Source organism: Syngnathus leptorhynchus, chromosome 11, assembly GCF_054491065.1.
Source record: "Syngnathus leptorhynchus isolate UIUO chromosome 11, UIUO_Slep, whole genome shotgun sequence".
Lineage (NCBI taxonomy): Eukaryota > Metazoa > Chordata > Actinopteri > Syngnathiformes > Syngnathidae > Syngnathus > Syngnathus leptorhynchus.
This window is the reverse complement of record NC_141205.1, coordinates 12431017-12442599: the sequence shown is the minus strand read 5'-3', so window position 1 is coordinate 12442599 and position 11583 is coordinate 12431017. Positions and strand designations below refer to the sequence as shown.

General features: G+C 50.0%; 1 protein-coding gene and 1 long non-coding RNA gene across 8 annotated transcripts in view; one reads left to right on the top strand and one right to left on the bottom strand.

Annotated features, from left to right (window-relative positions):
* Positions 1 to 9: 9 nt before the first annotated feature.
* LOC147049645 (uncharacterized) lies at positions 10 to 667 on the top strand. The gene is made up of 3 exons (XR_015067643.1): positions 10 to 188; positions 332 to 431; positions 557 to 667. It is a non-coding gene; the product is annotated as an uncharacterized LOC147049645 (long non-coding RNA).
* Positions 668 to 1701: 1034 nt separating this feature from the next.
* The window catches only part of chd6 (chromodomain helicase DNA binding protein 6), a 32550-nt gene continuing 22668 nt past the window's right edge, over positions 1702 to 11583 (bottom strand). For 4 of the 7 annotated variants that reach the window (XM_085923479.1, XM_085923483.1, XM_085923480.1 and 1 more), the window contains exons 40-48: positions 10825 to 11134; positions 9517 to 10116; positions 8683 to 8831; positions 8355 to 8552; positions 7157 to 7681; positions 6803 to 7042; positions 6056 to 6196; positions 5418 to 5522; positions 1702 to 5333 (exon numbers count right to left, since the gene is read on the bottom strand). In XM_085923479.1, the coding sequence (XP_085779605.1) occupies positions 4305 to 5333; positions 5418 to 5522; positions 6056 to 6196; positions 6803 to 7042; positions 7157 to 7681; positions 8355 to 8552; positions 8683 to 8831; positions 9517 to 10116; positions 10825 to 11134 (3297 nt within the window). In that variant the 3' untranslated portion in view covers positions 1702 to 4304. The remainder of the gene's footprint in view (positions 5334 to 5417; positions 5523 to 6055; positions 6197 to 6802; positions 7043 to 7156; positions 7682 to 8354; positions 8553 to 8682; positions 8832 to 9516; positions 10117 to 10824; positions 11135 to 11583) is intronic. The other 3 variants (XM_085923485.1, XM_085923484.1, XM_085923486.1) reach the window with 3 other exon arrangements.

Genomic DNA, 11583 nt, shown 5'->3' with positions numbered 1-11583 from the left:
TGAAAGAAATCCAATGAAATCAAACGTGTATTCTTCATTTTTGGATTGAAAACAACCAAGTGCTTTTCAGCGGGGCCGGATCTACGCAGAGGCGAGAGGGGGCAACAGATGTCCTGCCCCCCCCCTTCCAATCAAAGTGATAGAAACACGTTAATCAGCCCTGCTGTCAGGTCTCCGCGCCCCTCACTGTGAGTATGCAAATGAGGCAAGAGCAGCCAGAGCAGAGAGTGACAAGTTACAGTCAGCACCATAGGAGTTGGAAGAAGATAATAGTTCATATAACATTCACATGTATATTTGTGTTTTATTTGACTTTTCATTTCTTTTTCAGTTCCCCCCCCTGAGGGATTGCCACCTTATTGTGGTCAGGGGGGTTGCGTGCCCCAGTGACTGACTCTAAGAGCTATACCAGCAGAAGCTTTAGTCTTCAGGTGGGACACCCAAGCTAGACAGAGTGCAGTCCACTTCTTCAGGTTGAGATGTGGACACACAGCTGACAACTGCCGTGAAGAAAACAATAACATGCCCCCTTCACATTTCTGATGTGCATTCCTAGAAGCGGCCCTGCTTTCCAGGCGTCAGGGGAAAAAGATCTTCACGGGGGAACCTACTTTGGCACACCTGTTAACCTCCCCTCCTTCAACTTTATTGCATGAAGGGATGAGTCAGTATGCAATTATTATATTTGGGAAATCTTTATTTTATAATACTTACAGTAGCCTGAGTATGCATTTATACGCCTAAATATTGTTATTCAGTCTATCTACTGCAATTTCACATTAGATTGCTGGTTTGAAATGTACTTTTATTATTATTTTATTCAACTTTTATTTGAAGACGTGTCTGGTGTTTGAGTGATTTATTCCTTCTTTTTATTTTTGCGCATGAAAACAAAAACCATCTGATATTGGTGAACTGCTTTATATGACAATATGTATATGTACATATATATCCCCCGAAATAACAAATGTAAGCATATTGTGTCATCAGGTCACCTAATGGCTTTGTTTCAGTATCTTTTTTATTTATTTCCGTATTTTATTATTGTTGATATTTGTGTAAACTCGCCTGTCATTCTCGCAAATGACAGTGTGTAGGTGTGACGAGATCAATCTAGTTTTCGTTAGCACGCAGCGAATTCTTTTTAAAAATCATGTGACCCATTTGAAAGAACAATATTTGATGACCCCCAAAAACTTTTGCTTGCCAGAGGATTAAAGAGTTGGATTTAAAAAAGGATTTTTGTAGCAGCGTACGTGAAGTGAAGGCCTTCAGTTCCCAGCAGCGCACCCCTCTGGATCCAAACAAATCAACTCAAATCTGTCCTCTTCATGAAAGCTGTGATAGATAACCTGACAGGTATAACATCACTTAGGGATAAGTTATTTTCATATTATATAAAGGTATTGGCGTGATTTTTAAGTTCACATTGTTCTTTTTCCAGAAAAGTTGAGTTTTCCCCCAATAAAGTGAAACCACAAAATGTCAGGCTGGTCCTCGGGTCGCTTGAAAAAAAAAAATCTACAGCACCTTGTGTGGAATCTAGGCCATTGGCCAAAGAACCTCCTCCTATGCCCTCGAGCTTGTGAATTAGATTTTGGTTTATGTCTATGAAAACAGGCGCTCGCTCAGACTCCATCTTGTGCATTGATAGATGTTGTACCGCCACGCAAACAAATAAAGGCAAATGAAGGCTTTCTTCATGTTTTCTTTTACTTGGATTAATAAGACAAAATAATATTTGGCCAAAGCAAAAAGTATCGTCATCATAATAATAAATTATGTGGCACCACAATAAGTTGTGGCAAGGCAACGTCTACCAAGTGTTTTTTTTTATTTGTCTTGCCACACACGAGGACTGTGCAAAAATGATGTCTTTTTTCACGTCATTTCAAAAACAACGTGACCCTGTTGGATGTTCAGAACTTCCTGTCAGCAGGCGCGCGCGCGCGCACGCACGCGCGCACGCACGCGCACACACACACACACACACACACACACACACACACACACACACACACACACACACACACACAGAGTTCAGCCAATGAGTTACAAGCAGGCCAAAAGGAATCATTAGAAAAAGCAATATACAGCACCACACGTGTTCGTTGATATATACAGCATATGTGTAAATACGTTTGCAAACGTAGTTTTCCGCTTTTTAACCCCAAAGCTTTTCTTTTTGCTCCGTTGTGCTTTCTGAAACAGCCCACGTTGGCGCCCGAGCCTCGTCGCATAAAAAAAAAAAAGTAGAGCTTTGGCGCCATCTCGTAGCATCTCATTGCCAAAGGACTACATTCAAGAGAGAGGAAAAGTAGTGCTTGGGTGCCCTTCTGCGGCATCTCTCAGTAAATGTGAATGACTTGCGCTCAGTATCAGCGGCGTTCCTGCACTGTACACTTTACAGGACATGTACATCTATACATGACTGAGCAAAAACAGTTGTACTGGCTTTTAGAGTGACATTTCCTCATCATTGCAGGGCAACCAAATGAGCTTTGGGAAGGAAGGTGGTCATCTCCCGAGCCAGATGTCGGAGGTTCGCTCTACAAGCACTGTGAAGACTGCAGTGCCCGAGCCTCGTCGCTCTAGATGCCGCCTCCCTCATCCATCAGTAGGTGAACCAAGGAGGCAGTGCGGAGCGAGCGCTCGGAGTAGCAAAGCGCTACAACCCATTTTGTGTTTTACCAATGGGTGGAATTATGAGGAGTACCTCTTCAACTTTCTGATCAGCAGGTAGATGAACGGAAACATTCTTCAAAGGGGCAATTTGTTTGGTCCACATGCCACAGTGGGGAGCAAGCCACTTCTAGATTGGAAGCCCACCTTTGCAGGGCCATTTCAAGGGGACCTAACGATGTTTGTCTTTGAGGGGAGGATCCACCGCCAAAGCCAGTTTGATCACACTGCCATGACAATTGAGGGCACCTCCTGCAGCTCTTCACTTTGAATATAGATAGACATCTACCTTTTCTTTGGATTGTTTTACATCATGTGTTCTATCCATTGCAGCCTGGTCATCCTTGGTCTCTTCTCAAGGTTTCTCATTTTCCCTTACCCTCCTGGGAGTTAAGATCAGGGGATGTTGAGAAGAATTGTCAATTTTGCACATGTGAAGAAGCCCTTTGAGACTTGTCTGTGATTTAGGGCTAGAGAACTAAACTTGACTTGATCAAGCAGCCTGAAATTATGTCGAGTCTCTAAGCCATGCCCAAAAAAAGGTTTGTTGTTTCATGTCAAGTGGCCATTTTAGGCTCCGTTTGAATCCATACGGACGCCACGAGAAATTTGGCAGACAAGAAAATCCCAAGAAGCCATGCTGCTTAACAGGGAGTTTGACATTCTAATGAGAAGCGCATACTTTGGGTGCTTTGTGTTTGCCAACACAAGTGGTCCCATCAACCAAACTTCTCACTAGAGTTCAACTGCAACCCAATTTGAAGCCGTTGGGAGACAAACAGGTTGGTGGGGTAAGTGTGTGTGTGTGTGTGTGTGTGTGTGTGTGTGTGTGGAGGTGGGCGGTCTTCTGACTTTCCAAGGTACACTCCAAATGACCTCGTCCTCTGCCCTCGAGTAAAAAAAAAAAAAGGGCTGTTGTGTGTGAATGTAGCAATGTCAAAAAAGATACAAACAATCCCTTTTAATGGGCCAATTAAGGACACGTGCGTTGGTGACAAGTGAATTGGCTTCCAAGTTCCTGCCCAATGGAACTGTGCAAACGTGTGTTGATGGATGTGTTGCTGCTCCCTGGGGCACCTGTCAAAGTGAGGGAGAGAGCGCGCCACGGACTCACGTCATGGACACCAGTCTTTTACCCGAAAAGTTGCAATATTATAAGGATAAAGTCAAATCAAAGTGTCTTCATGTAAGTCTTTCCCCAACAAAACGTTGTCTTCAAGAGAATGTATATTGTTGATGACTGTGGCTCTAACACTTGTCAGTAAGAAAGTGACTGTGTGTGTGTGTGCGTGCGCGCGTTTTTGAAAGCATGATCTTTTCAGTCATAACAAAAACAAAAATCATACAACCAATAACAGGGTGTGCATCATGATTGTTCTCTGCTTTGCTTTTGTTGTGAGGGTCGGAGTTGGAGATGAAGTGGAAAAGGGAAGCGCCCAACCGAGAGAGACTATTGGATGGCGGGCGACACTTCATAGGAGCTTACAGAATAAAAAGGAACATCGCCGATGGAGGAGGCTATGTCAACCAAAACACGTTGGTCCCAGGAGGAGGACGATGACTGACTGACTGACTGACAGATGCGGCACAAACGTTCCACTCAGAGTTTCCTTCCTGCACCATTAGACGCCCTGCTCCTGTCTTTCCACTGGGTGACGTGGCTCTCCCGCAGGCCTCTGATGGCAGTGCGCTTCTTGTGACGGGGACAGCGAGGGCCCAGAGACAGAAGGGCTCCGCTCGGCCTGCGGCTGCGCCTCCTCGCTGCGCTGCTGCTGCTGCTGCTGCTCCTCCTCTTCCGGCTCCTGGCGCGGATCCAGGTCCTTGCAATGTTTCAACTCCTGACGGCATTCCGCTCTCTCCTGGAGTTCTGACTCCCGGCGCGGCTGCGGTTCTGGCTCCTGGAATGAATCGGGCTCCTGGCGCAGCGGGGCCCGCTCCGACTCATCCCGCTCTCGTCGCCGCCTCTTCTTGGGGCTCCCCGGGGAGGCGTCGATAGCAGAGGCGCCGTGCGGCACGGCGGGCAGCGCCATGATGCCACCGTGTGGCACAAACATATGCGGGTAGAGCAGGCCGTGTGACACGCTGGGTATCAGGAAGGGGTTAAAAGTCAGATGGCCGCCGGCATGTGGGTCGCAGTTATTCTGGCCCTGGGAAGGGGCGGTCTCGGCGGATGCCGCCGAGGCGCCGCCGCCCGTCTCTGCCGTGCCGGCGGTGGCTTTAGCGGCCGGCGAGGCGGAGGAGGGGGAGTGCAGCGGCATGACACTGAACAGTGCATGTTGTGGGACGGCGGCCCCGCGGGGGGAGGGCGGCACGCCGTGCAGCATCATGGGTAACATATTCAAGCCGTTCTTGGCATCCTCAGCCGCCGCCCCGCCCACGCCCGCCGGAAAAACGTGAGGGAAACCTGCCGCCATGATGCTGGAGATAGGAATGCCGGGCATCCCGCTGCGCAGGTTTTGCATGGCCACCACTGAGTCGACGCCGCTCATCAGGGCTCCGTTCATGAAGATGGGCGGCGGCGGGCCCGAGGCATCCGATGGGAGGGGTTTGGGCATCTCGCTGCGCGGGCGGCGGCCACGACGGCGCGACGAGGGGTCTCGGTTGACCGGTTCCGTCAGGATGCGGGAGAACTTTCCCTCCGGGAGGAAACCCTGCGGGCACGAGAGCGGGTGATCAGACGGGATTCGCGGCAGTGCCCGCCCGCGGGTGACCCCCCAAAAGTGTTTGTCACTCACGGAATGTTTGACCACATCCGACCAGTCTGGAGCCACAAAGTACTCTGAGTTGGCATCCAACCAGCGGGACAGCTGCTTGATGGCTGGAGCCATCGCGCCACCCAGCTGCAAGACGGGAGAACACAAGTTGGACAATGGATTGATACATTCAGACCATAGAGGAGGCTGGGTCGGAGGGCCGACCCTCCAGCCTCTAACCCAGTGGTTCTTAACCTGGGTTTGATCAAACGGTCTCAGGAGTTGGGCAGAGCCTCCACTGTGGAGGTCTGAACACACCTGATTTATCATGTCAATTCATGATGACGCATATCTGAACTGGTCTCACAAGAGCAGAAGTCACACTGATTTGTCGGTATGTAATTTGTTGCGAGTTCATGCGGCCGCTAATGTTTTGATCGATGAACAAGGTGATCATGCACGGGTCATTTTGTGCACCAGTAAAAAACATCTATTTCCTGAATTTGAAAAAAAAAATATATATATTTATATATATATATTATACCCTTATTTTTCACAAAAGAGGGGTTCGGTGAATGCGCGTATGAAAGTGGTGGGGTTCGCTACCTCCAACAAGGTTAAGAACCACTACTGTAAGCCCTCCGGCAGTGTGCTGACCAACAAAAGCGGCGTGGACGTACCCGGCGTCCGGTGGCGCGGTGCACGACGGGCACGCGCTCCTCCCCTGTCAGGGAGTTGACGTCCAGTTTGGTGGGATCTTTGCAACGGTGGCGTCGCTGCTTGGGCCGCTCCACCAAACCGTGCAACACCCCCGCGCCAACCTGCCGATGAGAAAGACCACATGTCATGCCATGTCTGCTTGCTATTATTGATTGCAATCATTACCGTGATTATCTTCGGCTCAGCCCACGGCATCCTTTTGCCAGAAATGTATTGTCATTCTTGTTTTAGTCTCGCTGAAGCCACTAAAATAGCCTTTTAGAGGCCTTGAACTACATTTGTTCAATCATTCTTCTTATTCCCCAAATGAAATCGGATTTGTGGGCTTCAACATATCATTATTATAAAAATCAACTTTGATGATTATTATTTACTATTATCATTGTTTCAGACCTTACAGTTGTAATGTCTACAACATTCAAAATATTTATTTCTGAATAGCAATGAAAAAAGCACCATTTTGGAGGCAGTTGTTTGAATTGTTATATTGTCATCAACCAGTGCACCAATTGCTAAAGCAATAAATGTTGGATTTTTTTTTGTACAGTTCAACTCCCAGCAAGTTGTTTGAGTCCTCCCTCTTCGCTTTCGCCTAACTTTCTACTTATGGCAAAGGTATTTCCAAAATTCATGTTGCCCTCCAGCAAACACATACCGAATGCGCGACAGGCATTATTTAGAAAAATGCAAAGTGTGAAATAACATACATGAACCAAAGGAAGGTCCAAGCTGTATCCCGGTTTATGTCGCAGCCACTCCATCAACCCTTTGCCGGCGGCCCCCTCTCGCTCCATGGCTGCCGCCTCGGGGCGGGGCGGCGTGGACGCCGAAGTGGGTGCGGACGATGTCATAGGCGGCGGCGCCGCCGCCGGACACTCTGAGGACGAGGCCGACTGAGCTGACGAGGATGGCGACGCTGCCGACGGGCTCAGAGCCTCGGCGCGACCCTGGACATGCGTACAATACATCCACGGACGTGGCGTGTAGGTAAATGGCCCTCTATCCACCGCAGATTGTCGGTTTATGGTTTGGGGTGGATACCAAAGTGTAGACTGAGTCACCTGTGCTGTGTCAGGGAGGCGCATGGCTTGAGCTTTAGTGAATTCTGAGTAGAGCGCCTCAACGTTTCTCCTGCGTCCCCGTCTCCTTCTCAGGCAGTCGTCGCCCCTCAGACTTCCGTTGACAATTTGTCCCGTCACCGGGTGGATAAGCCCAGCCTGCAGGATTCCCGCCATGTCCATTGCCGTCGAGCCCGGCAGGGGCGCCGTAATAGGCGGTGGCGCCTTGCGGGAATTGTCCCCTGAACCAGAAGCCAGCGAGTCGCCTGGAGACTTGCTGAGATCCATCGCCGCCTCCTGCCAACCGTTCATCAAGAGATTGGCCGGCGGCACGTCCACCCCGGGCGTCCTACCCGCCGCCGCCTTCCCTGCTAGGGCCTTAGCCATTGGCGCTGCTTCGTAGTCGAAGGAGCGCCGGCCTCCGGAACGCTTGAGTTCGGGGAGGAAGCCCGGTGCCACCAGTCTCTCCTGTAAGAGAGGGAGGGAGGTGAGGCGCCAAGCTCCGCGGCCGCCGCCCCGCCCCGAGTACTGCCGGAGTGGACAAGACACACAAGAACGATGGGCTGGTTAAAACACAAATTGTGTAGCAGCATTATTTAGTACACACATCAAAATTGCACCTCTGATGGGAGGGCTTCGATTATGAGGGAATCCTCGACAAAAAGTGCCAATGGCCCAAATAACAGCAAATTTTGCTTTGAAGCAGACAATTTAGGCTCAGATGGATTAAGCACAGCCTACGGGGCCAATTTCACTTGCTGACATCCAATTTGACCCAGAGAAAAGCTGCAACAATTATCCGTTCAAATTGGTTTAGGGACCTTTTTTAATTTAGAGTCACCCAAAGCCTCGCAATTTGACATAAATATTCTCGCCGACTCTCCGTTAAAGTCGATTGGTTTTGTGTTTCTTCTGCAATTACAATTTCTGTTTGTACTGTGATAAACAAGGATAGACACGTGCCATTTTTCCTAACAGACCAACAGGAGCTATCTTTTTTTTTTTTTTTGACTTGATAGTGGCTGTTTTGGACATTCCCAGTTTAAAGGCTCAAAATTGGTAACAAATATCCACGTCATGTACCTTTGAGCAGTTCCTTCGTAAGCACGACGAAAGAAGACGACGCGCGCGCACATGAATACGTGTACGCGCAGGCATGCGCCAGAACATCGAGCAGAAAAGCCGGACGACTTCAGCTCACCTTGGGCAGCCTGGCGAGAAGAGGCGGTATGATGGGGAAGGCCGGGTCCGGGTTGAAGGCAGTCCGCTGCAGCTGTTGCCGGGCCAAGTGGTTGGCACAGACCGAGGCCGGCGAGTCGTACTGGTCGCTGACCGAAGGCCATTTGCCTTTCAGAATGGCGTGGCAGATGCTGTCCAAACGGTTAATGATCACGCGGTCCTGGCAGAACCAAAAAAACAAGGGATGCCTCGGCATGAGACAAGAAGTCAGTCCAAACTATCTTGAGAGTACTCTACGTTTACGGTACGAAACGGAACGCGTCGATGCCGTGATGTAACGCTCGGAGTACCTTGGGCCAGTCGGAGTAGGAGTAAAGCGCTTTCTCCTGGAGCAGCTGAGCAATGGTGGGCTCTCGGGCGTCGTGGATTTCGGGGGACTCGCACACAGCGAAGGGAGCGGCAAAGCTGGGACTTCGGGAATAGTCCTCGGCCGCCGTCACTGTAACACATCGACATTGACATCTCAGCAAGGAGCAGGCGCAGTGACGACGCTCCAAATGATTTTTGTTATGGCATTGGGAACGAGACATGTTTCAAATGCCCGTCCGACATGAACAAACACTGAATCGGGAAAAGCATGGGAAACGCATATTGCACATCCAGGGCCAGACTGGCTCACAGCGTCTTAATTTGCTCTTGTAGAATAATTAGAAATGCAATTTACGAGTCCGACGTCAGCGGCGCATACGCGGCATTGTTTACATAAAGGACAGTCTATGGATTTCATGAATTGGAGTGACACTGATGGTTTTATAAACGTGTTATTTATGTAATAGTTATTAGAATAACTCTGAATGTTACGTCAGGCCCCTTCTCAGCTCTTCATTTGTGTTTATGTCACGTTAGCATACCTATGGTTTAGCCTGTTGTTGCTCGTTCATGTCTGTTCTTGCTGTTGGATTTTGTCGAATAAATGCAACCCATACTGCAGAGCGACGTATTTCACGTTATTGTGCATTTTATGTCTAATGCGACGTATATTCTGGGGCGAGTTTTACCCAGTGACGTGGTCCGCCACGCACGCTTTCTGTGTTTTTGCCCCATTTTTGCTGCTTTGTGCCGCACAAAAAGGACGCAAAGCTGTCGTAAATGTGCAAATGTGGGTGTAGCGGAGCAGCCCTTACCTGGTGAGGAGGGCGTGTCGTCGTCTTTAGGCTGACCCCTGAGTTGGCCCGGCCGCTCTGTCTTGGCCTCCACCAAGTTCCGCCTACTGTCGTTCAAGTCCAGAGCGCCCGGCTCGGTTTCCTCAGCTGTGGGCCGGAGGGCGTCCTGTTCCACGGATTCGCCTTCAGGGCGGACTCCGACTTCCGACTTAAGCGAGCTCATCTCGAGGGCCCGGTCTTCGGTCTTGATCCGGAGCTCCGACTTCTCCTCTGAGGGCAGAGCTGCCGGCTCACCCCGCCGGTCTGCCGTAGCGTCGTCCAGAAGACAGAAGCCGTCGGCCGTCTGCTCGGCAACGGGCTGGCTGCTGTGGCATCTGTCTCCTTGGAGAAGCGCTCCGGGAGCCCCGGTTATCAAGTCGGTCACGCCGGTGCGCTCCTCTTCGTCGTCGTCCTCCTCTTCTTCTTCCTCGGCAAACATCAAGGTGTCCACCTCCTCCATGGGACACATGAGCTGGTTGGGAACCTCCATCCCGTCCACCGGATCCCTCAACGCCGACGACGGAGGCTCGCCGGCACCCATGTGTGCCAAGTCCAAAGGCAGACGTAGGCTCGGAAGAACGGCTGCCGAGTCACAGACACGATTGAACCTCATTTGAATGCTTGATTGAAAACGTCAAGAAGTTTTAAGCCCCAGTTTGAAACCTGAGAAAATGACAACACTGAACCTGGCTCCTTAAAGTTCAAATTATATGATGATGAGGCAGCCTCGGGAGGAACCGGGGTCTCAGCGCCTCGCCGGGGAACGAAGCCCTGGCTTGGGGGGCGGCAGCTCTAACACTGAGCCACTCCATCCTGAGACTCCAAAGCGTAACCTGAAGCCGTGGCCCTGGTTTGAAACCCTAAACCTAATCTTAAATTGGATTCCCTATTATTTCAAATCAGAACCCAAATTTTATATTGCAACCCTAATTTGAAAGCCTAAACTGAAATCACATTTAAACAGATAAGCCTGCCTGTCTGTCTCGAGACCAGACGCAAGTAATGTAACGTAAGATAACGCGATGTAAAAAGGCAACCACAGTTCCAGGTGCAACTACTCAGGGAGCTGGTTGACCTGCCCGTTGAGTAGCAGTACCCGAGTGTAAGGCTAAAGTCTTCGTCTTAAAAGCCGACCCTGAATTTCCTACTCAACGTCCAATTTCAAACCTTCACCTGTCTCGATACCCCACTTTGAAAGCCTCGCCCTTGTCCAATGTAATAAATACTGAGTTGAGAAACCGGCAGGCATTCAATTTGAGCACTCGTCATGAGCTCGGCGGGCTCTCTCACCCTCGTACGTTGACGGAGAGGCCACGAGCCGAGCTTCTTTGCAGCCACTCGTGCCGATACCTTTGTGCGCGTCGAGCAGAAGGCCATCTTTTTCCGTGCCCATGTCTCGGCACTTGCCGTCAAAGCGGAAGCCACCTCCGTCCGGGGCTTCACTTGCGCCTCCATCTGCATTCCGGCTCCCGACATCCTCCTCCCGGTGGCCCGCGATGTCTGGGGAGGAGAGCGGGGTGTGCGGGGGGATGTAGGGTGGCAGCGGGCTCGCCGCCAGGTCGTTTTGCTCCACGCCGGCTTCTTCGTTCACGCCAATGTCCTGATCACAAGTAGACGGATGAGCAGAGAATTGCATGGTAGTCCAAAAGCGGACAATACTTGAACCTATTCAGCTGCTTTTTCAAAGCAGACCGGCCCATATTGGCTGCAGCCCAACTGGTCAGCCAATGACAATATAAGCACTATTTGAATACTCTCACTGGGTTTTAAAGTTGACACCACCCATGCTTTCCTACCCGTATTTTTTGTTCCAACATATTTATGCTAAGACCACAAAAGTTGATCAGCCACTTAATTCCTGTAAGCTTCTACAAAGCATAAAATATTACTTTCTGTCCAGATATTCAACAAAGACGCGTGCGCTTTGAGCGAGTGATGCTGACTGACACCAACTGTGTTACCTTTTGGCATCATGGCGATGCACACTTTTGGTAACCTGCAGTCTGTTCGTAGCATTCCTACAGGTTCTCTGTTCAAGTGTCAAGTCCC